Here is a 26,870-nt window from a genome sequence, read left to right on the forward strand (position 1 = left end):
TGGTTCGTCCCCTACTACCAGCATGGCGCTGGTGTGAGAGAGCTCTTTTGCCCTAGTGGCCAAACATCGTCTCACAACAAATATATATATGTATATTGAACTTAGCTCTGTATTAATTGGGGAAATTCTCCTTTTTGCCTAGTGGTAGCAGTCCAATTTTACACAAGGCACCTTCTAATACTAAATTAGAGCAGTGGTACAAAGTGATCCGAAAAAGTAGTGAAATATGTTATTGAATTCAGTTTGTGGGCCAAGTTTTTTTACAGCGATAACAGTGACAAAAGATAGTTACGCATTCTTGTCTGATATATGCCATTGAACATATTCGTTGCGCATCCGTGGTGCGTTCTGGATCTCCCTCAACCATGGGAAGCACGAAAGTTGGCCTGATATTATGTTCCTTTTGGGGCATGGGGACTTTTAGGGTAAGTTAAAGAAAATAGCCTCAGGATGAGACTACTGCGTCACCAGCGAAATAAATAGCCCTCAACAGCAGGCTAAACAATCCAACACAGAGCTATTTGCCTACAGGCAGGATTGCCCCCAACCAAAAAAAAAAAAAAAGAAAAGAAAAGAAAGAAAGAGAAGGAACACACAAAGCCAGCAAGAAAAATGACAACGGGCCATGCAGCAGATGAATGAAAGGAGCTCGTTTGTTTGTCTAACGTGCAGCAAGTCTAGTATCTTTTGACGGGTGGCAGACCGCCTGTGCATATCTGGATGGCTTTTCCATAACTATTGCTTTTTGCTTATTTAAGGCAACTCTTCCGCACTAGGATTGAGGCCTTCAACTAAGGAGCCCCTGTATGCCTCATTGGTCTCATCAAAATCAAGGCAATTGAGGGGCACACAAAGCCACCCAATACCAACAAACCCGCAAGAGCAAGTTCACTCTCTCTATCTGTGAGTCCCCCAACACTGGCTATTTTGTTTTACTCTATTTCCACAGAAAGGAAGTGAATGCAAGCCACTAACGTTTTTGATACTTGGCCGTATCGATTTTCATAGTCAAGCGATCAGCATGTCAGGACAACAGCCTCGTGGTCAGCGAGGAGGGGGCGGAGGTCATCGAGGTGGACAACGCGGTCGCAGCTCTGAGAGGGGACGGGGCTCGCATCCTATCTTCGATGCTCCATCCGGTGGACGGGGGCGTGGTGACCGTGGTGGATTTCGAGGAGATCGTGGTGGCCGTGGTGATCGGGGCGGCCGTGGTGATCGGGGTGGTTTTCGTGGAGGACGAGGTGGCTTCCGTGGCCCAGAGGTGTTTTCGTAAGTGGCAAGCGTGCCAATATACAAATACGTTTAGATTGCATCGCTTATACTTATCTCCTCATACTAGGCCAGCCGGCGGAGGTATCCCCGCTCCGGATCCCAAGGCCAAAAAAGTTGAGGACAGCTATAAAGGTTCTGGGAGTTCTGGAAAGGAGCTGAGTTTGGAGTCTCTTTCGATTAGCAGGGATTTCCCTCTTAGACCCGCCTTCGGAACTCAAGGAAGACCAGTCCTACTATGGGCGAACTTCGTTGAGGTGAAATCAAATTCAGATCTCACGTTACACCGCTACAAGGTGGAAGTCCAGGAAAACGATGGCAAAACTCCTTCTGGCAGAAAACTCAAGCGTATTATCGAGCTTTTGTTGGAAGAGCACTTCAGGGACATGGAAAACAAAATTGCGACTGACTACAAAGCGACCTTGGTCTGCAAAACTGCACTTAACGTCGCCCAAGAAATGTTTCCAATTAGATATCGTCTCGAGGATGAAGACGAACCCTCCCCAAAAGCCAGGACTTACCAAGTTCGTGTCGTGGCAGTTGGTTCTGTCGATGTAGCGCCGTTGCTCCGTTATCTTTCCTCCCCTGCGGCCGGGGGATCGCTTCCAGGAAAAGAGGAGATCATCCAGGCATTGAATATCGTTTTCGGCCACCATCCCAAAACAAATCGGGGTGTGCTTTCAATTGGCGCAAACAAACACTTTACACTAGGCCGGGATGCGGAGACCTACGACCTTTCCGGTGGTCTCACAGCACTCAAAGGCTTTTTCGTAAGCGTCCGTCCCGCAACCTCCCGTCTCCTCATGAACATCCAGGTTAAGGCCACTCCCTGCTACACTACTGGGAGCCTACCCGATGTAATCAATGCCTGTTATGCAAACATTCGGGGCCCTACGCGCATTCACAAACTCCACCGCTTCCTCAAGAAGGTACGCGTGAACGTCACTCACATCGTCCGGAAAAATAAGGCAGGCCAGATCGTCATGCGAATCAAAACCATTGAGGGCCTTGCACATCAGAGTGATGGTCGGCATTTGCAGAACCCACCGCAAGTGCCCTGGCTCGGAGCAGGTCCGAAAGATGTCAAGTTCTTTCTTGATGGATCAACTCCCCCACCAGAGGGTCAACCAAAGAAGAGTGGAAAGAAAGGCAAAAAAGGCCCAGCCAAGCCAGGTGGAGATTCGCCTACAGGTTCATATATTAGTGTCTACGACTATTTTAAACGCAGTGAGTAGCAATATGAAAACCCCAGTCTCATCTCAGTTTCTTACGCTTCATAGACTACCCGAATGTTCCCGAGTTGAACAACGCATTTCCGGTTGTCAATGTTGGCAGCAAGGAGAAGCCAAGCTACCTTCCTGCTGAAGTCTGCCAGGTTCTGCCTGGCCAGCCTGCGAATGCGAAACTCAGCCCGAATCAAACTCAGAACATGATTCGATTTGCAGTCAGAAGGCCTGTGGAAAATGCCACGTCGATTGTCACCAATGGAACTAAGGTGCTTGGGGTTGCCCCACAATTAAACCCTCTGCTGGTAAGCTGTTTCAATGTCTACAGTTAAAGTTCTAGCGGCAGCTACTCACACTACTTACTTAGGCTGGTATGGGATTATCTTTGTTGCCCAACCTAATAACTGTTCCTGGTCGCGTGCTGGAGAGTCCCACCATGGTCCAGTATAAAGGACAGAGCTTTAAAACCCCCCAAGCCGGGAACTGGAACCTTCAGAAGGTTGCATTCTCACAAGGGTCGCAGCTCCCTCCCTGGACGTACCTTTACTTCCAGGGCAATCGAACAAACCTAGAGGCTCTTTCAGAGAGCGTTGATAGATTTGTTGATATGGCAAGGCTGCAAGGTCTCGCTGTACCAGCACCAAGCCGACCAATCCCTGTCATTGTTTCTCACGGTCAAAGCCCGGAGGATATACCACTGGACCACTTTTTTGCTGAGATTCGCCAGCAATCCCGGGTAAGATTGGTACTAGTGATTCTACCTTTCGAAAGCCCTCAAATGTACAACCATATAAAGTATAGGGGAGATATCAAAGATGGTATACATACTATTTGTGTCGTTGCAGAAAAGTTCGGAAAGAACCAACCTCAATACTTCGCGAACGTTGCCCTTAAGTTCAACTTGAAGCTCGGAGGAATCAACCACAAGCTTCAACCGTCCAAACTGGGAATTATTTCCGAAGGTAAAACCATGGTTGTTGGTATTGATGTGACACATCCAGCCCCAGGTTCCCTCCCCACCGCACCAAGCATTGCCGGAATGGTTGCCAGCGTGGATAAGTTTCTTGCTCAATGGCCAGCCAGCATCCGTCTTCAGCACCAGGCCCGTGCAGAGATGGTCGATGATCTCGATCCAATGCTCCAATCTCGTCTTCGCCATTGGCAGAAAAACAACTCTAAGAGCTCCCGGAGAATATCCTGATATACCGTGACGGGGTATCCGAAGGTCAGTACGGCAAAGTCCTTGAGGAGGAATTACCTCTACTCCGCAACGCATGCAAATCCATATATTCAGCCGACCAAACCAAGAAAGGCCTCCCCAGAATCACCATCATCATTGTCGGTAAACGCCACAATACAAGATTCTACCCAACCGATCTCAAAGATGCGGACAACAACTCAAATCCCAACAACGGCACCGTCGTCGATCGCGGCGTCACTGAGACCCGCAACTGGGATTTCTTCCTCCAAGCCCACACTGCACTACAAGGGACTGCCCGACCGGCGCACTACTACGTGGTCCTCGATCAGGTTTTCTCCGGGCGAAAGACTTCGGGTCGCTTCAGCAGCATTGCCGACGAGCTTGAGGACTTGACACATAATCTCTGTTATCTGTTCGGGCGAGCGACCAAGGCTGTCAGCATCTGTCCGCCGGCTTACTATGCGGATCTTGTGTGCGAGCGCGCCAGACGTTATTTGAGTAGGTATTTTGACGTGACGCCTGAAACTAGTGTTAGTTCGTCCGGCGCTGGGAGTACTGGACCTGTGCCGACTGGTGGCGATATTCTGGTGCATAGGGACCTTGCGGATAGTATGTTTTATATCTGAGTGATATCCCCGTTTCCATATCATATCCAAGGAAGTTAATCGGGATTGGGTAAGCGTGCTGAAAATGATATGAAGGATAGAAACCAAGGCACAAGAAGGCCGTCAACTGTTATTTTGAATTGCAGGCATGATTTTCATTTTCTAACTTGTTGATTTCTGCACCATATTCTGTTCACTTGGTTATTTGACATGGATTACCTTTCCACGTGCGCTTGAATAATCAATTACACCCAAATTTGACTAGATGACACTTAGCTGAATGGAATGTGCTTTTCACTTGTTTAATGTTTTGTAGGAAGACTAGACCAATGAGCGTTCCGAACCATGCATGCCCAACTTGTTGAAACTTACCAACACAATTATCATAACAAATATACACATGCTTATAATCATACAGTCATACCAGATGCAAATGGGAAAATGAGAAACTTGCCCCGTTCTCTGGGCAAAAGAGTAAAGAAAATTCAGCGCCGCCGCGGCCCCCCCTCCCCTCCTCCTTGGTCTCCAAAAAAAAAAAAAAAAAAAAAAAAAAAACCCCAAAAAGATACCTATCATCGAACAAGCCCCACTATCCCCTTCCTCCCCAACAACGCCACAGCCCCCTTCTTCAAACGAAGCTTCTTCTCAATAATCTCCTCCGACATCCCTTGCTTATCCCTCATCGCCAAAACATGCCTGATACTCACGACATCCAAAAACTCGCGGCCAGTGTGGCTCTGTCGGCCGACGGACTCGAATTCTCGCGCTGCTAACTTTTCCAGCTCGGCACGGGAGGAGAAAACGAGAAGACTTGGGTTGCGGGATTTGGGGGAGGTCGTGGATGGGGGGAAGACGGTGGAAAGGGATTTCTGGTTGTTCCGCTGGGGTTGTTGTTGGTTGAAGGGGTTAGGTGTGACGGGCCCGATGGAGCGGAGGGATGCGGCGAAATGAGGATCGCGGGCGTCAAGGTCGATTGCTGTTTTGTTTTCTCCGGAGGGTGGGGTTGAGCGGTTTAGTTTTTGTTTGCTTGATGGGCTTTCATTTTTTTGTAAAACATGGAAATTGGAGAAGCTTGGAGAGATAGTTCGCGATCCGAGCCACATAGAATTTGTTTACTCTTTTTCTGTTCCTTGCTCTTCCTTGTCTTCTGGCTTCTGCATACAACACAAAGACAAATGACTAACCTTCTGATTTTATAGCACTCGGGTTTTGTTTTGAATGGAGTACTGGTCCTGGCGGCTCCTGTCGGGCGGCTGCTCTGGCCGCTCTATCCGCTGGCGGGTTTCCACTGGGGGCGGTGGTCGACGAGGAGGGGCTCTTGGGATATTGGCGGCGTACCGCAGCGTTGGCAGCTGTCTTTATTGGTTTCGATGATGATGCGCCCATCGCAATTGTGTAGGTTGTGCGACTGGGAATTGGAAAAACGTATGTTAGCAGCCCAAGCAGATGATGGTTGCGAAATAGTCCAAGCTTCTACGGGAGCCTACATGCTCCAAACTGTGCAATTTTAGGACCACTTCCCACTCAGTTCAGAGAGAGATGCTGGGAAAAAGTGGGGCGCAAAAGAGGATAACCAGAGCAGATTCTCTAAGAATCGCATAAATTCCACTAAATTGGTAAGGTCTAGAGATAATACATGTCCAGGAAATGCGTGGAGAAGAACCCCAGCGTCAAACTGCAACTCCATCTTCTGATGTGCTTGAATAGCCCCGAGCGAAAAAATGAAAGGAGTGTCAAACTACTTAGCGCAATCCTGCGAGACGTCTCTCCTGGACTTCGCTTAAAGCGCGGCTTCCACTCACAAAGGCAATGGCGCCCACTGCCAATGCAACAGGTAGCGTTTGGAACAAGTTCCATGTTGTGTAATAAAGGAAGAATATGCCCTCTAACCCAACAATCGAACCAATAAAAAAGATATGAGAGATAGGAGATGACTTTAGTGCAACCGGGAGGTGATTCAAATTTACGCCCAGGTAGAAGAACTATAGAAATGTTAGCTATGCTTTCTCTTTGCTTTGGATGGTCATCCTGGACTAGACGGTTTTGCATACCAAACCTACAAGTGTAGGAAAAGCAGCCAAGACTGCTACGGTAAACATCAGCGTTATGATGAATAAAGGGCTTTTGGGATCCGCCTTAAAGATATGGTGGATTTCCTCGCGCTTGCCATATCTGAGAGGATCTGAGGGAAGCGGTTCACTGGCAGCTTTGTCGCGGGTGACGTCCAACTGGAAAACGCCGCTTTCATATCCTTTCGTTGACCCGAATGAGGCGATCACAAAGTTGGCTTTGATGGGCTGCGAGGATTGGAGGAACTGAGTAGGAAGGTCTTTCTGTGCCTATATAAAGAAACGAGGTTGTCAATAATGCCACCGATTCCATTTGTGTTGCGTTACTGAGAGAATTCCCAACTAACCAACTCCAAATTTGCCTTTCCGCTTTCCTTCACATTTAATGGATAGGACAGGTCAAGTCCGCTATCGAGCTCTTTTAGCAGTAAAAAAACCTGGTGAGCTCTTTTGGCAGCAACGCCCTCCCGTGTCGTTAAACTAAGCTTAAGAATATCTGACTCTCCGAAAGGAACCGGCTTCGATAGTAGTTTATTCTCCGATAACCTAATTACTCCCCACATAGATAGAGATAGTCAGCAGCAGTACGGAATATCAACAACTGAATGTACCGGGCACGAGGGAAAGAAGAATATAACGCACTTCTGCTTCAATCCACTGCCACCTCCAGCACCCGTCTGTGCAATTGAGACCACCCCATCATCAAACCCCCAGCTAGAAGCAGCCCAGGAAGAAGGGAGTGCTGATAATAGGAGACCAGCTCGGAGAAGTGGCCGCAGCTGCATCGTTGGAAGTCAGGCGGACTTGAGACTCGAGAAAAAGATGTCTTTTCAAGCAAGGCTGTCCGGGAAGCAGATCAAAGTCTCAAGCCACCGCAATTGAGCAGGTTAGGTCCACTCCGACAGCCAATAGGACATTCAGCGACAGTTGGCTTGTGGTTTGTGATCGCGAGTCTTTTCTTGTCTTTGGCCGCGGACAGGAAAGCTGGCCACTGCTCCTGCTTTGGGTCTAGCGTGTCACACTAGGCCATGTTGGGCCGCAAGCCCTAATTGTTTTCTCCGAAAGACGACATTCACAGTCTTCAAGTGTAGCCTGCAGCTTCAACACCACAATCTCCACACCGGAGGAGATAACTACTACTACCAGGCAGCTGTTGTGCTCTGGATGGAATCAGCAAATGCCTCCTCGCACTTGACATGCATATTACCGTCATTGCCCTGAAGAGTCGCCGGTCCTGCACTCTTGTCTCTTCGTCAAATCTTAGGGCTGTGGCAGCAACTAGACTGGTTGGACTTTCAGGCTGTCTCCCACCAAACGAAGCGGTGTGGGTTTGATTGAAAAGCAAATAGCATAAGAAATATCTACGATTCTTGTGCTCTATGTCCATTTCTATTCGGCCTCTGCTGTTTAGATCGCAAGAGCTGCCATAAGTAGTAAGTGGTACAAATCCTCGTCAAGTTAATGACCCGTCTCTCAGTGAAGATTTTAAAAATATTCCAAATACAACACATTAGTTCCCCGAACCAAATACCTCTTGTCTTGTGTTATATATTATCTATTTTGAAATATTCTCTTAACAGCTTACCTTGTTCTTTTAGGCTGCAGATATCGCAATTGGCAATGAGTACGGGAGCGACTATCCTGGTAATTGACCGATTCTTAGCTATCTTAGCCATCGTACATTTATGAGTTCTCCCATTAATTCAACATGCTGGTATCCATGGCAGGCATATAGCAATGCCCACCCGCTTGTTGTAGAGCGGCCAATAGTCACAGTGTTGGATGATGACACCGGTTCTGCGAGCTTCTCACGAACTTCCCCTTCGTCGGGCACATCGCGCACATCGTATGCCTCAACTCGATCCAATTGCCCTCGCGTAACAGAGCGCCAACGGAATAATAACTGCAATCTTCAACACTCTAAAAGGGATTACGACAGTTGGGTTCCAGGTGTATTTTCTGCTTCTGGAATAGGGAATCACAGTCAGCGCTCTTCTGAACCTCTATTTTCCTCCCCACTTGGCCATGCTGTGGGCAACCATGATAGAGTTCTACCTAAGGAACGTGATCTCCATTCTGCGGCTGCGTCAAAGTCTGGTTTATTCAACCTTGTGAAGTATCCATGGGGCAACAATCCAATTGCTGTGGCGATATGGTTAGCTCAAAAGATCAACAGTATCAAAAAAAGCCAAGCTCCGCAATCGTGGATGCAAGACTTAGAACAGAACGCGCCAACAAGCAAATTCTCTCGAATTCCGGGGCGCCGTCATAGTCAGTTGCCGAATGGCGTATCTTTATACGCCGTTAGTGAAGTTCACTTTCCTCGTACTACCAAGCCCTGTCGTAAGTACTGTCCAAAAATCACTCCGCGCGATACACAAGGGTGTCTGTCTAATTGACTGTAACCTCTATAGAATCTAATAATAGACACAATGGCGAGTGCCAAACAGAAATCGATATAGAACGCCTTTACGGAGAACAAAGGCCGTCGTTGGATTCTTTTTCTACCCAATCCTTTTGTTACCAGATGGATTTGGAAGCACGAAGAATCGCACCAAGTCTGGTCAGATTAAAGTCTTTCAAACCAGGATATGGAGATAGACTATTTGGCATAATGGCGGACGATCATCATATAGATGTGGACACAGCTGCTGCAGGGAAACTTGTGGTAGATGTTCTTGCCACATTTACTTGCTCAGAATTGCAATCACAATGCCAAGCAGCTACGGATGCCCTGATTAAGGAGCTTGACAAGGAAACATGTCAGTCTCCACGATTTACAAAAATATTTACGATGCTGTCGAACGATCCTATTGTGACAAAGGCTGTGGATTTCATTGTTGCACAAATCAACTCCTGTGAATTTTCCTTGGGGTTGGATGGTGAATATGATGGAATCAGGAGCTTGTCAAACCACCACAACAATCCCAAGGCATCTCATTCACCACAATCCGTCAATAATGAACAACTGTCTATTGATACTAGGGCTCTGGAAAATGATCCCAACAGATCCCAGTGCCAGCCGCCTACGTCTTTTCCCCTCTTCTCCTCCCCTCATCCTTCTGGTCACGTCTTGCCAGAAAACACTCCCACTGATATCACCTCCGTGTCTATGATTGAAACTCAAAGTACATATATCCCAGAAAGCGTAACGCCTTCCATCATGCCGCCACGTCAATCGAACCGCATCAGGAAGCCCACACTTAGGGCAATAGAGGCCAAACTCAGCTCGCAGGCGAGGCCGAGAGTCAAAAGCCGGGAGCAAAAAGCCTCGAAAAAACTCGAATCTCGGCCCACACAAACCGAGGAGACTATCGCAAGAACCAACGAGGAGTATAATGATGTTAAAAGCGGCGTAGATGTCGCGAACAGGGAAGCTTCGGACACCACCGACAATGTTGATCTGACTCCCCCCGTGTTGGCAAAGAGGCCAATGACCGCGCGCTCTATTGACGAAATTGCAGCGATGGCCAGAAATGATGCTCAAAGGAGGACCGCTGCCGCAGGGCAACCAAAAAGAACTACGATCTCTCGCTCTATCGACGAGATTGCAGCAGCTGCCAGCCTCAACAGGCTGATGGACACAGGTACCTCTGGACCGACTTTGCCCAAGCAGCAACCGAAGCCTCCCAAGTCAACAACGCTATCTTCTTCTGCAACGCGTGCTTTAACCCCGGAAACAAATGCTATGGTGGAACAACTTCTAGATCTGGCAACGGCTGCTTCGAAACCCGATTTCCAACCAGAAATTGAAATTGACCTCCACAGAGCTCGTCGGGATTGGTATGCTGAGCAGCTGGCAGCTGCTTTGAACAAGGCCGCTACTGAGAAATCCTTAGAAACGAATTGGGCGCAAACAAGCCAGGAGACGATCCCAGACGGAGATCTTCTTTCTTCCCAGCCTACTCCTTCCAATGCAAATGCTCCTTGGTTAGAGACTAGCGTTGCTACCCTTGCCACCCAGACGGAAGATTTTGCACTCAGCATAACTGGCCATGCCGATTCTGCTTGTGCAGCCGCTAATGATCCCGATGTCCCGGCAGGTATGGCTGCGGTTCTTACCAGCCCATTCACACAGGTGGGCAGCACGGTAGAACAAACAAGCATTGAACAGCTTACTACAGTGGAAATACCCGTTTCTGATAAAGCTGTGGAGCCGGACGTGTCCAAGTGGCCTATTTCGAGCATCAACCAGAAGTTTCTCGACCCATCTATCTTGTCCCATTCCTACCTTCCTCGCCCGTGGACTGACAATGATGGCTGGATCCATACCGGACTTGGAAACGACCATAACGAAGAAGATGTCATTGTTCCTAATTCTTATACATGGGTACGACCTAGGGATTCGTTCAACAACCCCCGTATCGCTCCATCACCTCCTCGGCTGAAGTCCCTTATCCAAATCGAACTTGACGATGCATTCGGTTATCCTCCCCCAGGCCGAAAGCCAAACCTTCCACAGGATCTAGAAGGCCAATTCGTCCCAGAAGATGTTGCGGTGGAAAAGGAGAAAGCCAAAGTTTTCTGTGCAGCTCGGATTCGAGGCATCGCCATCGATCGCTCAGCCCTGCTGGAAGATATTCGGCTTGCCATTAAAAAGCACGATGAAATCCACGCTGCGAACGAGACAGCTTCGGGTTCCAGTGATGGAATTGAAACTGCCAATGGAAAAGCACCTGCGAAGTCATCCGACACATCTGCTGGAACAAGTAAGAGAACGAAAGCATCGCGGAAACGGAATGCTGGTCAAGCCTTGGGGATTGTTGCTCAGAAAGAGGATGAAGACGACCCTCACGTAAATTTGGGCAAAATATCAAGGAATAAAAAACGTCGCCTAAACATTGATGTGCCAATTGCCGAATCGAGTAGCGCGGCTTTAGGCCATGGAAGCGAAAGTGGAAGTCCAGCAGATGGGGAAAATGTGGAAATAGATTTAAAGCCGATTTTGCTTGCACCTCGTGGCCCGGGTCGCCCATCAAGAAGTGCAGCGGCCATTGCTGCGACCGCTGCAACCCGTGGTGTTGGAAAAGCCCGCCAGCGCCGCAAACACACTCAACTCCAAGCTCATCCTGAATCCATTACTTCACCAGCGAGCCAATCAGTTACAGATGAGCCTGCGAATAACTCTGTTGCTACCAAACCCAAAGACCGTCCCGCTACCGAAAAGGATGCTGTTTCTGTCCCTCGCCAGGGCGGGCAGGATTGAAATGCTTGCCCTTTAGAATATAGAGATGGACTACGGGCATTTGTTTCCTTTTACCCTATTTCACCACCTCATTAGTTGCAGGGTATCTACCCTATGTATAATTTCCTCCCCACGTCCGGAACGTCATTTTTATTTTCCATGTCCCGGAATCAGCATCGGAAACGAGGGAGAAATGAAAGGAAGAAGCCTCGGATTATCACTGTACATTACGACAGAAACAGAAAAAGTCGACGAAGCATATTTTGTGTCCAATTGGAGTTAGTTGGAGTTGATTTGGCTTTTTTTTTTTTTTTTTTTTTCATTCCCTCCTTGCCCAGGTTACCGCGCATCCATCAAAAACGAACTGCCTCCCAGAGGCAATGGAAGAGGAACTAACGTTCAGCTGAATTGAGGAGTTGCCAATTCATTGAGTTATGTGTCAACATGAATGTACAGCGTGTGACGGTGTAAATTTGTCTCTAAGAAAAGAAAAACGGATCAAGCATGAAGGCACTGCCAGCAGTGATCGGAGTTGTTTTGGAGTTTCATTCCTGGCCGTGTCCTTCTATCGTACTAAGTATAAGCCAGTGATATTGACGCGCAGTTCGTGTGCAATTTTGGCGTTTGAAGTGCTTGGTGACTTTCCCTGTGGATATTCTATTCATTTCTGCCTCTATGTCTATCACTCATGTACCATACACTATTACTTTGTCTCGATGTGGGTGAGAATATAAATAATAGCCTGTTCTGCATTTCTCCTTCCATTGCGCTGTGTTTCGATCATTTTGCCCCGCCCAATTGCTTGCTGTGCGAGGGACTAGGTCTATCGTGAATAGAGGGATTGTCGTTGAAGCAGACAGACTTCACCCACTATACTGGTATTTATTTCACTCCTCGTTTGGTGAAGATAACAAAGGCTGATGATATACACGGCCTAATATTAATACATATTTCATTCACGAAAGCAAGTCGCATCACTTTTGTATCATGCATCCATCATTCACCACAGGCCAGGCTCTGTCTCGATACCGTTTTCTAGATTTTCTACATGCGATGCGCGCCTTTTTCATCCATATGAACTGTACAAGGTATCCTGAATATGTAGCTCTCAGACACCCAATGCCTCATTAATTTGCCGATTCAAACTTTCGCGTATCTCGAACACGCGCAGCTTAAATTCGCCCCGAGTTTCTTTAGTTTAACTAGGAAGTTAGCGCAGGCACAGATTGACAGGCGATGCGATCTGTCCTGCCTATCAGCGAGCCGAATGGGCCTCTGCCGACAGGGAATATATCCAAAGCTTGACTCAATGCCGTAATTAGGGGTGGAAGGTTATTGCCGCGTTATTCTGTTTCGTTGCAAAATCTAATTTGCACGCGAGTTCTTGCTCTTCTTTTGTTTCGACATCTTTATTTATTGATCTATTTATTCTTGCCTCTTGTTCTGAATGCATCAGAATAACTAACACCTTCGAATCGGAATACAATATTTATATCCAGAAACATGTCCAACACCTCAGACGCTGTCGCCAAAAAACGCGGTCGACCAAAGAAAATTGTCGTGGCGCCGGCAATCGAAAAAATTTCCACCACGGCCTCGAAATCGACGACTATCATCACTCCAGGCACAAGCAAAAAGCCAATCTCGACCACGACGCCAACTCCAAGCAAATCCCCGCTCAAATCCTCGCGCAAAACCAATTCCTCTCCAGCATCGGAGTCTCACGCCGCAGCCAGCGCGCCAATTGACCAGAAACCCGCAGCAAAGAAAGGCAGCCGGGCTCGGCAGAAGAAAACATCTATTTCTTCTCCTGACTCGCCGCAAGAACCGCTGGAAACACCCAGTGATAGTAATAAGGCAAAGAACGAGACGGCGGACGTGAAATCTAGATCCAAGGCCGTCGCATCGAATCCACCTACCGAACCGTCCATAGCGTCGCTAACTCCATCCACAGAATCGAAGTCGATTTCTCACACACAATCTACAGAGTTACCAAGTAAGCAAAAAGTCACCGGAGGGAGGCAGCCGGAAACCAGAAGCACAGTTCAATCTTTGGAGGGAATAGAGCCATCTTCTGGTGGCAGGGAGACAATAGAGCAAGAACAGCACGCGGGCCAGACAAGACCTGCAAATCCCGCCGACGCTGGTGCAGCCGTGAAGGGCTCCTATATCCTTAACGCTTTGGCGGCCAGCAGGAAATCGACAAGAACCGCAACGTCCGTAGAGGACAAAACTAAGATCTCAGGGTCCACAGAGCCCTCAACCGCAGCTCCAACGGACATGCCTCCTCTGGCACGCAAGAATGCCTCGTCGTCTGGGCCACGGCAGCGCCCGTCTCAACCACCGCCCATCAAGCCACCATTGATCCAGACTGCTTCCGCTCCGAGAGAAGCACAGCGGCCAAAACCGCAACAAGCTCCGGTTGTCAATCCGCAGGATATCAGAAATACGAAACAATATAAAACTGCTGCGAGAAGGTAGGCACTTGACAACAAGAAAATTCCTTCCTTTGGGATCCATGGTTATTCCACATTTACAAAACGCCATTTTCGCTCTTCCATTGCCATCATCTTCAATAACAACTGACAATTCCCTGCGTATGTGCTCTCTTGCAGATGGACATCGGTAATGGTCGCGTTGCCAATTCTGTTATATACCAGTTACGCCCTCTATGAACGAGGTAAGATGTTCTAAAACCCCTGTCCATCTGTCTCCCAAAATCCCCACCAGAAAAGTTTATACCGATACCCCATGACCTGGAAACTTGCCATTGTCTATGTATGTCTAACAAATCTTTTCTTTCTGTATAACAAAACAGTCTTCGCCGATAAAGCCCCCCGTAGTCTGCCAGGAACAAATAATTTCCCACCAGTCAGCGACAATTCCACTTCCTCTTCCCCTTCGCCATCATCTCCATCGACGCCAGCATCCACGACCATGACCCAAGACAATTACAACGGTTGAAAAATTCTTCGCCCTATATTAGAATATACTGGCCACAGGATAACGATCTGACTTAAACGCCCTTCCCCTTCCGGCCCGGTATGTTCCATTGTTTTTCTTTCCCTCGTGGTTGAAGCCACTCAGGGGTGTTTTGATGGTTGTAATACCTACCTCCTCCGCCTCCCCTCACAAAAACGCCGCACCCACATCCGATCCGCTCCGCTCCGCTCCGCTCCTATGACAGCATACCATTCGCTTGTATTTATGATGCTCTCGCCTGTCTTGAATGAATTATTTGCACACATACAGGGTAGATAGCGCGTGAACTATCCAGTTCATCCTCTCTCTCTCTCTCTCTTATCTCCGCTTGAAGAACTCGCTGCTTACTCGCTCAACGGCCGCCTGCACTCACACTTATGTATATGTATATGTAATGTATATAGATGTTTTGGATTTTGCGTTATGTCCGTCAATTTTAACGATTTATTTATTTATTTTCCCCCTGTGTTTAGTGTATTATCTATCACCGGCCCATCGCAGCCGAGAAGGGGTTGGGAGGGGGTTTGGACGGACAGACACCAATTTCATAGGTTAGAATGATTATATTTAAATTATATCGAATTAAATTAAATTTAAATCAAAGAAAAAGAAAAAGAAAAACCAAAGGAAAAGAAAATTCGAATATTTATGTCAAGAAATTCGTCAATTGTTGTATTCCGTTCTCTATACGTCTTCTCAATCGGCGTTGTAGACTGTATTGAGCATCTAGATCATCTCTCGCTGGAACGTAAGATTCATGCAGCCGTTAAAGGGGAAACAAAATCCCCAGGGAAGGGGGTGGGATAGAATATGCTACTAACACAGAAATTTCAAGAAATGACAACCAGAAAGAGGAGAAGACAAGACTGGGTGCAAGGAGTCAGCCAGTTGGTGCTAGAATCCCGGGAGAATTGAAGATGAGCAAAATCAAATCCGAGATGGAGGCGTAAGCGAGATATATAACCTAAACGTGGGTATCATCAAATATCGTCAAAGGCCGTAAAACAAAAAAAAAAAAAAAAGAAAAGAAAAGAAAATTCCGAAAATTCCGAAATATAAAAAAGAGTGCCAATTCGCTCCGGATCGCCTGTTTAACCTCTAGATCAAGATTTTCTCTCTCTTTTTTATTGTAATTTGTATTTTTCTTTCTTTCCATCTTTCAAGTGAAACATTTTTTCCAATCTCCCCCTCGCCGGGCATAGCTCAACGCCTCCACAAAGTCGTCCAACCGACACCTCCCCAATGCATCAACTTTGCACCCATGCAGCGGCATAACCCGGTCATTAACCAACACACGAACCAGCGGCTCTCTGGCCACAGGCGTCGAATCACATTCCATCTTCTCAATATACGCCCTGCTACCGAACGGGACAATCCAGGCGGCAGACAAGCCCTGGTTCTCCGCGGGGCTCTGGACGGTCGTGTTAGAGAGCAGCTCCGTGCCGTTGAAGAGCCCCAGCGCCGTGAATATGGACATCATAGTGGTATCGTGGCTGAAGTCTGCGTACAGGGACAGTCCAAGCGGGAAGGCTTGCGGGTCGGAGTCCAGCGTGTGGTTGACGGTGGTGGAGTCGATCACGGGCTTATTGGTGAGGCGGGATATTAGCTCGTTGACGAAGCCGACGCCCTGGCTAGCGCCGAGCGGGTTACCACTGCTGTAATGGTAGTATTTTCCTAGAGTGCCGTGGTAGTCATATTGGATCCATTCTTCGGCAGTGAAGAGGCTGCAGACAGGGGAGATGGTGCTTGCGTCTTCAGTGAGCGCGACAGTTTGAAAGGGGCAGATGTCCATTAAGTGGGGAATGTCTGGTATGTCGAGGTTCGCGCCGATGAGGTGAGATTTGACGCGGTTGAGAATTGGAGGCACAAAAACTTCTGCGAATTCTGATTGTGCAAGGCGGCCTGTTTGGGAATTTTCAAAGACGCTGCAAGTGCCGTGGTGGAGGGTGTTGTTGAAACCCGGTTCTTCGCTGATTATCAGGTCTATGGACGGTTTGCGGGTTTTATCGATTGCAACCGGGTCCAGCACTTTCTCGTGATGAAAGCCATCGATGAAATTTTCGGCAGAGTGGATTACCCTTTGGGATCCTGATGCGCGGATGAAAATGGTCGAGTCTTTCGCTAGATGCTGATAACGACGGTAGAATTTTGTCCCAGAGTCGATCATCTGAGACGACCCGAAAGGCGTAAGGATATCAGACTGCAATTGGTGATCGAACTTTTCTAAAAACGCGAAATCGCCAGTGTATGTCTCGGTGCTGTTTTGGATGCGCTCAATGAGTTGCGAGTAGAGAAAAGTTTTGTGTTTTGTTGGATACCTTGCTCCATGCCTTGACAGCACTTGAACGAAAGTAACGTTGCAACCAATGGGAATTTGCGGAGATATATGTGAGATAGTGCCCAGAGAAAAGAAAGGGGAATTGGGGCCCCATAGTTGAGAGCATTCCTGGTGGCATCGGTATCCGTCCTGCACCGTGCTGCATAACAGACCCCGACCAGAATTACGGGAAACGCTGTGGCATACATTATTAGCAGGTTTCCGATTTCGATTGTTTGATGATTGATGATTTCATCGCTTCAGTTTCTTACAATGTGTAAATAAACACTCCACATATCACTATCAAGATAGTAACAGCGGAGAGAGTAACGCAGCGTTCTCTTAAAGCGGGAACCGTATGTTTTCGGTCCAAGCGAGGCCACTGGCGTCTGCGGGAATCCCGAGATGTTCTTGATTCAGCATCTTGTCCCCCAGGGCCGTCGCCGTCTCCGTCATGCCAGGCCAATAGCGCTGTTAGATCGTTGATTTCTACCATTGCCTAATCGTTCTGTGAGGCAAGAGGAACACCAGGCCCCATGCTGGCTATCAATGAAGAAGCCAAAGGAAACGCCTCGATATAAAACAGCGTACAGCACCACTCCACTCCCCACACACAAAAAAACAGAGGCGAGATGGAATCCTTGAGATGGAGTCTAGAAAGGATGAGCAGAGGCTCTGTTAGCCAATGCCCGCTTCACATGCACGTTTGAGTGGCTGCCGCAGAGCCGCCGCTAAACCTTCCTCAAACGGCAGGCGCCAGAGTCAGGTGATTTAGCAGCCCTTGGCTTTGGACTCCTCACAAAGTCTGATGGCAAGCAGCAGTCGAGTCAAATGCGAAACGATGGTTAGTCGAGGGAAAGCTAACCAGCAAACGGAACGTGAACGAACTGCGAGTCTGAAGGAACACTGCGAGAAATAAAGAAAGAAAGTGGGATGGGGGGTCACAGGATAGAAAACGCTGAAAATTTGATCCGCAGCCGGTTAGACGACGTGGGACCAGACAAGCCAAACTGGAGGGGTGTGCCACGAAAATGAAGGGTAGCAATGTTTGATCCAAGACTGCAGCTGCCAATAGAAAACGGTTCGACGATAGGCTCACATGCTTTGGAGGGTTCCACCACAAAAGAGGGCCCACGTAGCGGCGAGCAATAGAAAGGTAGATATAAAACGGCGATTATTATATCGGTGTTGCACGCCAACAAGAACGACTTGAGCTGTTGGAAGAGGTGTGCAGAAAGGTTAATTAGGGTTACAGGAAGCAACTAACTCGTTATTGCCAATCGAGCTTGAATACGGGGGTGGAGAAAGTTACTGCGTAAGTCCTTGCAACACACTAGAAAGAAATATAAATGGAAATCACAATACCAGAGCTCAAATAAAACCACTCCTCACATCGAGGTTAAGAGGTCGTGATGCCTAATGTGACGGCCAAACTTTAGGCTGCAAGCCCCTAAACCGCCCCCAACTGTTTAGGGCGCGTTGCCAGCTAGCATGTGCAACGGCTTTGTTTCCACGGCTTCGTCAGCTTCGACAAGGCTAAACCCAAATCCGCGGCCGGGGGCGTCCAACGGCTGCGTTGGACTAGTCCCAAAGAAGACTGGTTTGCTAACCAGCCCTAACCCCTGCAACGGTACCCTGGTGATCAATATGCACATCACCTGACCCCACTCAGCCCTAATTAGGCTTGCCAAAAGTGGCCAAAGCATCATCCAACGCTCACAGGGCTGCAGGAGATTTCCCCATTGGCCGGGTTCCGGTGCTGCTTATCTGCAAGGAAAGGACGCAGCCCGGCGCATTTCACGCATGCGCTGTCAGTCAGGTGATATCAGGGTGGGAAAGTGCGCGAGGAGAAAAAGGGGCGTGGGGGTTGCAAGGGGACCCTCGGGTGGTGGAGTTCATATTACTAGGCAGTTTTTAGTTTACCGCGCTGGCCAGGTTGAAAATGCAGTATCTTTCTTTTCCCTGATCAATTTCGTTGGATGTGTTTCACGCATGTAAAAGCGTTTCGGAAATAGTCGATTACATGTACAGAGCATGCATATCGATATATTCTCTCATCACAAAGGGGGGGGAAAAGGACGTGAAAGATCAGCTATTGCATTTACGCAAACATCTGTCAATTTTAATGGTAAATCATATGGCAGAATGAGGGGGGCATTTGAGAAGGGAGACATAAGAAATGACAAAAATAACAAGGAGTGGCCTCGAGGTTGTAAGGAAAAGTTGGTACAGGCTAGCCAATAACATCGTATAGTTAGCGGATTTGGAACCCCGTAATTCTGACCAAGAGTGGAACTGAAAGCATGGGGTGATAAAAATGGGGCATTCAATCCGCAGCGGATAAAGATAGTAGGCAGGAATAACAGCGGATGAGAATAAAAAACAAAATGGACGTGAAAACTGTATAAGGAACAACACTCTCCAAATTCGCCATCCAGTCTATGCCAGCAATACAGACTCCAACACAGAGCGAAATAAGGCTCTTTATTTCGGTACAATGAGACAACGCTGGAGAAAAAAGGAGTACAAGAAGTTTACACAAAGAAGTGAAAATCTGTCACAGGAGGGCAGGTAGAATGATGATAAAGGCGGACGCAGTCGCGAAAAGAACTCGAATAGGGATCAGGGCACAAAGGAGAACGAAGAACGTATAGCAAGAGCATGAAGCAAGGGAATTATGTTCGCGAAAGCAATCATTCGTGCCTCCCAGGGTATCAATATGAATAATGTTGGAAAGAACACGCACACACACACAAATAGCAAAAGGGTTGTAGCCACAAGAAAAAAAAAATGTCTTGTGACCTTTCTTTTCAGCCAGACTGAGAATGCAAAGTAACCTCCTACAAAACAAGAGGTCCAAAAGCCAAACAAAGAGGCCGATCCGCATATACACCGAAGATAAGGAAAGAAATGAAAACCGCGGCCTTCAACACCTCTGGTCCTGATGCACGCCGGCGGGGCCCGAATGGAGAGAGCTCCAAGTATCAAGTGCGACAAAAGCGAGTAGGGGGGGTTATAGTTGGTATCGGCAGAGCACTTAAGCTCACTAACGACTGATAAAATAAACGACAGAGCCGGGAAACTGAAATGAGATATAAGAGGGTAAACAGAGTAGAAAGAGGCAAGGAGAAAGAGGGATAAAAAAGTTTGTTTATTTGGGGGGTGGGGGGTGTTAACAATGACAGCTAGACGCCTTCTGTCCGTCCCGAGGTTGCCCTCATCTTACCGTATTGTATGTCTTAGGAGCTCGCGATGTCAAAAATTGCAAAACATAAAGGTACAGCAAAGCAGCATTTATCTGTTACAATACCTAGCAAAAAGGCTGACTTAAATAATAGAATCAACAAAGAAAAGCAGGAGAGAGAGAAGAGGCTGGTGAAGAAATTGCGATCCATTATCTTGGACAGATCAGTCGCATTCTAGTATATATATTGCAAGAAAAAAAAAGAAAAAAAACTAAGGACCAGTATTCCAGCTCCTCTCCGGCGGCTCTCTTGGGGATTGTATAGGAGGCAAGGAAGCATCAGGAGGAACGCAAGCCGCGGGATAGTGGGACTGCGGACCGGATCGCGCTGTTTGAGAAATGGGCGTAACTGAAGCTGAGGTGCTCCATGAGGAGGGGTACGGGTTCGATTGGGCTGGTGACATGGGAGGTAAAGGCAGCCTAGTTGGCGCAGAACTTGTCCTCTGGCGTACATGTCTCTCACCGCCTGGTCGCTCCAGGCGATCTTGCAACGGCTGTTCACTTTCTGATTCAGAAACCGGGGCAGACGACTGGCGAAGCCGGGGGGACGTGGGTCTCGGTGGGATACGATGTAAGCCAATCTCTCTGTCGTAAAGTGTTCTGAAAAAGTCCCGCTCCACGCGGTAGAAGTCTCTCTCTTCAGTCAAAAATTTGATGTCGTCCTTTTGTCTTTCCACTTCCTGTTTCATTTCCTTCTCATTAACCTTTTTTCTCTCCCTGAACCTCTTGGAAGCATCGCTATTCTTTAGTCGTTTCTCTGCTGCCTTTCGTGACCCAGAATCAAAATCCACTGGCACGCTCAATCGTGACTGAATATCCCTGGGTGAAGCAAATTTATTCTGTCCGCCAACAAACGCGTAACTAGATCCGCCCTCGTGTGGCGTTCTACTTCGGTTTTCTTCACCAGTAAATGAGATTCCTGCAGACTGAGATAGTGAAGTAACCGGCTGTTGAAGCAAATTGGTAGATGCCGGAACATGCGAACCTTGGATTAAAGGACTATATGCTGTATTGGATGTACCTGGGGCTGTCGTTTGGGGGCCAGATGATTGTCGTCCAGTTATGGGCCGCGGATCAATAGGGAGTGTAGTCGGAGGAATAGATGGATGGGATATGGAATATCTCATTGACAGAGGAGCCTCCATTGTTGGCCGCATGGTGGGGTCTCCATATAGTTGTTGGGTAGGAAGGAATGGATTGTTCTCCACAGCCATAGTTCCACGGGCAGGGCCGTAAGAAGCCCCAATACTTGCAGCGCGGGCTCCAGGCGATTTTGCCGTAAGTATATGACGTTGAGGAAGGGGGGAATATATCGTGCGATCATGTTGTGATATTGAACGGTCCGATTGGGGTGTTAATCCCGCAGAGGATGGTGTTACGTGCGGATTAGTCGATGGAGAGGGGGATGTCGATGGCGTAGCTCCGACAATATCGCGATTGGCCTGCTGGACAGAATGTCCCGTAGCCAGGGTATGGGAAGGATTAAGAATGGCATGCATCCCTATGGATCGGGTGGTTGGCGTTCTCCATGCAGGATCTGGGGAGCCCGTCCTCCCAGGCTGCGGTGCAGGGCCACTGTCCCTAGTTGGTGGTGGTTCTAGGAGTTCAATTGTCCCATCATTGCGGCTCCGGGGAGATAACTCGGCTGTCGCGACAGTTTTGCGTACGCGGCGGGACGGACTGCCGGACGGAAAGTCTGATGCATGTGGCCGTTTCGACATATGCTCCTGCACTCCACCGAGGGATAGATTTCGTGGAGCGTAACATGGACGATCTTTCCCTCCCTCTTGAATGCTCCGGCTCTCAGACGGTCGAAGATAAGAGAGGGAGGGTAACCGACTATGGTCCTGGTAAAATCCGTTAAATGTATGGTCACGGGCTTGTGAAGAGGATGTAGCCCTTGTGTACTCGATGTGTTTCTGGGGAAAATTGCGAATTCCGAGCGCAGCCACGATGAGGTCTTCGAAGATGGATATCGTATAACGTTATTTCCCAGCCAGGTTAGGTTCTAGAAAACACCAACAACAGATATGCTTACGGATCCAAGGGGCGCGAGAAGGAGGTGTGAGGATGATTGACAGAGCAACAGCTCAAAAATATGGGGTAGCTCTTCGCCACTGCATGAAGAATGTATGGGGGAAATCAACCACGCGTCAGGTCCCTTTCTTCCGTAGAACGAAGAAATAAAAGGAAGAAGGGAAAGGAAAGGTTGGATCCTTTGGAAATGGAAATCTTCAAGTGGTCAATCATCAAAAAAGAAAAGAAATGAACAAGCGGAGGGAGGGAATATGGAAGTCAAAAATCAGGAGAGGCGGACAACCACTCCAGTCAAGTCATCAACGCGCTGGATCAAACATGCCTAGTTATAGGCTCGTAACAAAAGCTAATACAGGCTTGGGCTAACGGACCGGGGACCACGGAAGGGATGGCTTGGTGAGAAACAATGCCCTTGGCGAGAGCGAGCGCGGAGGTGAAAGCAGGCAGCGCCTGAGCCTCTGATAATGGGCGACAGATGCATGGAAGGTGCCCACGAGAATGGTAGAGGGGCGTGATAGTGGACCCTACAAGTGCGCTAGGAGGTGCCCCGGACGCCGGCAATTGGGCAGCGAGCTTAAACCTCCACGAAAGTAGTGTGAATGGCTTCCGCTGAATGATCGTTGCACAGTCCGTCGTTTTTATCCTTTGACGGTCCATCCCAGGTGTTTTGCAAGTGATCCACACCGGTCTTGGGGCTTGTTGAGGAGGTGACTTGACTTGACCCATCAGTGATGCAGTGATGCAAGATTGGCCATGTAGGTTGGTTCCTGGTACTTTGACCTTTTTAGGATGATATTCCTACCGGTTAGCCAACTGCTATCTGTGAGTCTTCGCCGTTATTCGCTGCGACTCACCGTCTAAACTTCCTAGACTAGCATAACTGGTCCGTAATTTATTATTGCCAGGGTTTATTTCGGTTTCTTATCCTATTCTTTTCTCGCTTACCCGCTAGCCGTGCGCCGGCCGCCAGAGGACGGATCTCGGGGTGCTTTGCATACCATGGAGGCAGCTTCTGTCCAGTGCTTTTCATCATCATTGGCAGCGCCGCTCATGGGATCGTGAAGGGGGAAATTGCTTGCACGAAAAAAAAAAAAGGTGTACCGACTCTGCAAGGTCAAAGATTCCCCCACGCGGATTGATTGCTCATTGCATTCCTTTTATCTTGACGCAAGGGGCAGCTCAGAAGCAGCAGTTGACTTTTTTTTTTTTTGGTTTGTCCCTGTCGTGAAAATTCGAAATACTAGGGGCGCAAATGCCTCGAGGGCAACTCATGTGTTGCTGTCAAGATGCGGTACATGCAGAAAATGCATGTGGTGCACTGACAGCAAAACTAGGCAGAGGAACGAATGATGTCCTTTTCGTTTTCGCCCGAATGCCATCTAGGCTGACTGGCAATGGCAGAAACTGCCTGGAATTCTGATTCAAATACTTCATTCCGCAAGAATATACACATTCCCAGAAGCCATTGGTAGCAGTACGCAGTCAAATCTTCAAGCTACCCTCTTTTTTTCTCATGGGAACTCCATACGAATATCAACAAGCCTCCAAGTGCGCGCCTGGACAAGTGATTATTGAACCAAGGAGGCCCCTATCAGTACAAAGACTCTTCCTAGTGAAATGTGAGCTGCTTCCTGACTCGCTCGAAACTGGGCAGGATGTATACTGCGTATATGTCTTCACAACAGGCCTATGAACAGGACTCCTAGCTCGTCGCATTGATCAGATATATTTCTCATTATTTTCATAAAACTGAGCTTTCAACTAAAAGTGCTATTAATTAAAATACATTCCCTTGAGAGAACAGGACGTGGACGGTTAATCCGTACTGCTGGTGGATTAATATCTAGCTGTGGACCACGGCCATTAATCTTAAATGTACTGTACTAAGCGAAAACATTGGCCAGCAGTGTCCTCCCAGAGAGTACGTTGCAAAAGCAGCCTATAGAGTTCCCGAACCATGATATATTCAGTCAGATCGGAGCAGCGAGAAAACAGTTGACGCGCTGTTGTTGATTGAATCGGTAGTGAAATGAACAACGCAGGCGGTGTAATATCAGCCCTTTACCGATGTCTGCCCACGGCGTTCACAGTCAGAATAATGAGCTCATCAAAGGATCGAGCCCCCAGTGACACTGCCACCTTGACCGGGACTGGTGAGAACAGTAGCGGAACCCAAGGAACTGGTATCAGGCGCCAGTTGGGCAGGAAGGTCCAAGAGTCTTTCGTCCAACTGGCCAGTCGGGGCGGAGGGGACAAAGCATTCTCCATTCAGAAACAGCCAATCCTGAAATTCTCAAACTGATCTTCAGTCTGGCGCTGATTTTAACCTTGAACAACCAATCAAAATAAGTTTGCAACGGTTTAGAGCCCGTGTTTTCCCCCGCCACGATACATTCGAATAAACCCTAACGAGCGAGAAAGCCAGCTAGAATTTCGATGAAGGTTGCTCGCTGAGCCAGGCAATATGTGACTAAATTATTGACGCTGGTAGGGATATTATTCCAGGGGTTGTACTTCTTGGCCCGCCTAAGGTTAGTTGGACGAACTCATTTGGCAAAGTCCGCAACTTGATCCTTGATGATGATGATGATGATGTATTATTTATTATTGTAGGGGCCCACGGAACTAACTGGCATCAATAATAATGGTACGGCCTCAGCCTCATGGAATCGATCAGGTTCCACATGAAACCGTGGCCATGAATAGTTCCGTCGTTAGTTGAGACGCCAAGGGGACAGCTCCATCTGCCGCCGGGTTGACTCTAAATAGTCGTTATGCACTCCGAAGTTGTGAGCTATATCATATATAAGCGGTGCCAAAATGCTCCTCTACTAATGTGCAGGAGTCACTTTTCCCGAAGATCCTAACGGCGGCGGCATCACCTATCCCCCCAAATGGTGGCCGGATCCATGTTGTAAACGGCGAAATGGCTCCCGAAGGAACGAGAACATATGCAGAAACGTGTGGGTCGAATCTCATAAACATCAATTGATGAACGAGAAATCCTTTTGCACTTCCACTCCGTATATGGAGTACATTTCCTTCATTTAGGGATCTAGAGACGCATGCCTAGCTGCTCAACCTCTTGGAGCAAGCTTGGAATCGAAGCATTGAAAACAAATCGACATAGAACATTTCAATTGAAAATACATACTCTGTGTTGCCTTCCTAGACGTCACCCCATATATTGTTCTTTTTGATCTGATGGAATTAATAGCTTCAGAATACCATGAAGCTGACAATAGCGCATAGACGCAATGCGTGGAACAAAAATGCTTTCACGCGCTAGAAATTTACATGATAAACCCGTTACATACCAGTTGATTGGGGTTTGTTTCAGGGCTGGCTGGATGCTTAAATCATGGCTATCATGTTAGATGTCAAGGCCCCCACAACTTCTGTCCATGAGGGGTCGAAATCGTTGAAATTTTCATGTATATTTCTAGCCTCTTGCAATTAATTTTGTTCCACGCCTCCGTGCAAAACGACGTACCTTTATTAGTTTATCAGTTTTGGATTTTGAATGACAGCCGTCTCCGCCATGGACATCAAGAATCAGCTATAATAGGCCCATCGGAACAATTCACTCTGGTCATCCACTAGTTAAAGGGTATCCTCACATGGAACTGAATTCGTATCAGCAATTGCGGAGGAAAATTGTTCAAGATGATCGCTAAAATATAGATACAGGTATTTTTGCCTGTACGATGTATGATAACCTCATACCGTCAACCGTTCATGCTCGTTAAAGAGAGCACTGTAGTAAGGTTCCATGACTCTTGCTTTCTCCAAGACCATTCGATATCCCATAATTCTTTGGCAAATTCAAAAATTGGAACATGGCGGGTAAAGGCTTGATTCATGATTCAGTTTCGATCGATATGCGGGTTGCTGTTGGATTACGAATTTACGAGCACTATTTGTCTAAAGCACCGACATCTTATTGGGGGCGAGAGGAAAAAACGAAGCATTCGGCTCGGTGGCTCTTGGGCGTAATTAACGACTGTTCTTCAGGAGGCAACATCTATGTATCATATCATGCAAGTCACAAGAACTTGCGAGGCCACCCGCCCAATGACTTCACTGCAGAATCCCCACAAATGTGCCTTGCTGTCACGATTCCTCCATGTCCGGCGGAGTGAACAGCAACATACCCGAAATTGGAGCCGAAAATGCGGCCCAGTCCCAACTGGCTCACAGAGCCATCGTGTGGAGAATGGTAGATATAGCGTCAATGCCAATTACTGACCACGAGAACAGTGCAGCAATCCCTGAAAATACGAAGGCTCTTGGTGAAATGGTGGCCTTGCGCATCTGCATGATCTGCAGCAAAGGGGTCCTGCGGTTTGATGGCAGGCTGAATCTGACCCAGCATTAGTTGATAATATCTGATACGGGGAGCATGTTGCGCAGGCTAGGCGCAGAAGACCCGATCCAGCGGACATCCCCCATCCAAACATACCTCCAGGCCATGTAGAGATCCACTTCGCCAGGTAGATTATTGAGTTTCGGGTAGGTGAGCCGCTGGCAGTAGTCTTAACTAGGTAGTAGGTGGGGATAGCAAGGAGGAGAAACTTTCGACCCAGAGACCGAAGTTCCAAAGGAAGGGTTTGACCTGCCAAGAAAGACTTTGACAATGCTGCAATGATGGACCAAACGAAATAGTCATAGAAACCTCACAATCTGTTCTACGTTCCTCGACGTGGTGTCTCTGCGCAATGGTTAATTCAAGCAC

General features: G+C 47.9%; 10 protein-coding genes across 10 annotated transcripts; 6 read left to right on the top strand and 4 right to left on the bottom strand.

The window, feature by feature from the left end:
• Window positions 1-1,021: 1,021 nt before the first annotated feature.
• HCBG_03944 (QDE2 protein) lies at window positions 1,022-4,607 on the top strand (the record flags this gene model as incomplete). Its single annotated transcript, XM_045430993.1, has 5 exons — window positions 1,022-1,269; window positions 1,340-2,496; window positions 2,550-2,800; window positions 2,863-3,643; window positions 3,676-4,607. The coding sequence occupies 5 exons, from the start codon at window positions 1,022-1,024 to the stop codon at window positions 4,320-4,322; spliced, it is 3,084 nt and encodes a 1,027-aa protein (XP_045287546.1).
• Window positions 4,608-4,873: 266 nt separating this feature from the next.
• On the bottom strand, window positions 4,874-5,687 carry HCBG_03945 (uncharacterized protein; the record flags this gene model as incomplete). Its single annotated transcript, XM_045430994.1, has 2 exons — window positions 4,874-5,289; window positions 5,486-5,687. The coding sequence occupies 2 exons, from the start codon at window positions 5,685-5,687 to the stop codon at window positions 4,874-4,876; spliced, it is 618 nt and encodes a 205-aa protein (XP_045287547.1).
• Window positions 5,688-5,887: 200 nt separating this feature from the next.
• HCBG_03946 (uncharacterized protein) lies at window positions 5,888-7,155 on the bottom strand (the record flags this gene model as incomplete). The annotated part of the gene is made up of 4 exons (XM_045430995.1): window positions 5,888-6,283; window positions 6,353-6,640; window positions 6,718-6,916; window positions 7,013-7,155. 4 exons carry the CDS (start codon window positions 7,153-7,155, stop codon window positions 6,044-6,046), a joined length of 870 nt encoding a protein of 289 aa, XP_045287548.1.
• Window positions 7,156-8,055: 900 nt separating this feature from the next.
• Window positions 8,056-11,576, top strand: HCBG_03947 (uncharacterized protein; the record flags this gene model as incomplete). Its single annotated transcript, XM_045430996.1, has 2 exons — window positions 8,056-8,713; window positions 8,821-11,576. 2 exons carry the CDS (start codon window positions 8,056-8,058, stop codon window positions 11,574-11,576), a joined length of 3,414 nt encoding a protein of 1,137 aa, XP_045287549.1.
• A 1,482-nt stretch (window positions 11,577-13,058) lies between these two features.
• On the top strand, window positions 13,059-14,519 carry HCBG_03948 (uncharacterized protein; the record flags this gene model as incomplete). Its single annotated transcript, XM_045430997.1, has 3 exons — window positions 13,059-14,032; window positions 14,171-14,235; window positions 14,374-14,519. The coding sequence occupies 3 exons, from the start codon at window positions 13,059-13,061 to the stop codon at window positions 14,517-14,519; spliced, it is 1,185 nt and encodes a 394-aa protein (XP_045287550.1).
• Window positions 14,520-15,696: 1,177 nt separating this feature from the next.
• HCBG_03949 (phytase) lies at window positions 15,697-17,350 on the bottom strand (the record flags this gene model as incomplete). Its single annotated transcript, XM_045430998.1, has 2 exons — window positions 15,697-17,050; window positions 17,127-17,350. The coding sequence occupies 2 exons, from the start codon at window positions 17,348-17,350 to the stop codon at window positions 15,697-15,699; spliced, it is 1,578 nt and encodes a 525-aa protein (XP_045287551.1).
• Window positions 17,351-17,662: 312 nt separating this feature from the next.
• On the top strand, window positions 17,663-18,772 carry HCBG_03950 (uncharacterized protein; the record flags this gene model as incomplete). The annotated part of the gene is made up of 4 exons (XM_045430999.1): window positions 17,663-17,698; window positions 18,140-18,169; window positions 18,328-18,454; window positions 18,537-18,772. 4 exons carry the CDS (start codon window positions 17,663-17,665, stop codon window positions 18,770-18,772), a joined length of 429 nt encoding a protein of 142 aa, XP_045287552.1.
• Window positions 18,773-20,310: 1,538 nt separating this feature from the next.
• HCBG_03951 (uncharacterized protein) lies at window positions 20,311-23,187 on the bottom strand (the record flags this gene model as incomplete). Its single annotated transcript, XM_045431000.1, has 4 exons — window positions 20,311-21,945; window positions 22,137-22,215; window positions 22,503-22,915; window positions 23,134-23,187. The coding sequence occupies 4 exons, from the start codon at window positions 23,185-23,187 to the stop codon at window positions 20,311-20,313; spliced, it is 2,181 nt and encodes a 726-aa protein (XP_045287553.1).
• A 461-nt stretch (window positions 23,188-23,648) lies between these two features.
• Window positions 23,649-25,127, top strand: HCBG_03952 (uncharacterized protein; the record flags this gene model as incomplete). Its single annotated transcript, XM_045431001.1, has 6 exons — window positions 23,649-23,792; window positions 23,983-24,056; window positions 24,161-24,288; window positions 24,641-24,729; window positions 24,795-24,848; window positions 24,996-25,127. 6 exons carry the CDS (start codon window positions 23,649-23,651, stop codon window positions 25,125-25,127), a joined length of 621 nt encoding a protein of 206 aa, XP_045287554.1.
• Window positions 25,128-25,974: 847 nt separating this feature from the next.
• Window positions 25,975-26,513, top strand: HCBG_03953 (uncharacterized protein; the record flags this gene model as incomplete). Its single annotated transcript, XM_045431002.1, has 2 exons — window positions 25,975-26,273; window positions 26,396-26,513. 2 exons carry the CDS (start codon window positions 25,975-25,977, stop codon window positions 26,511-26,513), a joined length of 417 nt encoding a protein of 138 aa, XP_045287555.1.
• Between the last annotated feature and the right edge of the window lie 357 nt (window positions 26,514-26,870).

Source organism: Histoplasma capsulatum (assembly GCF_000150115.1).
Source record: "Histoplasma capsulatum G186AR genomic scaffold supercont2.5, whole genome shotgun sequence".
NCBI lineage: Eukaryota > Fungi > Ascomycota > Eurotiomycetes > Onygenales > Ajellomycetaceae > Histoplasma > Histoplasma capsulatum.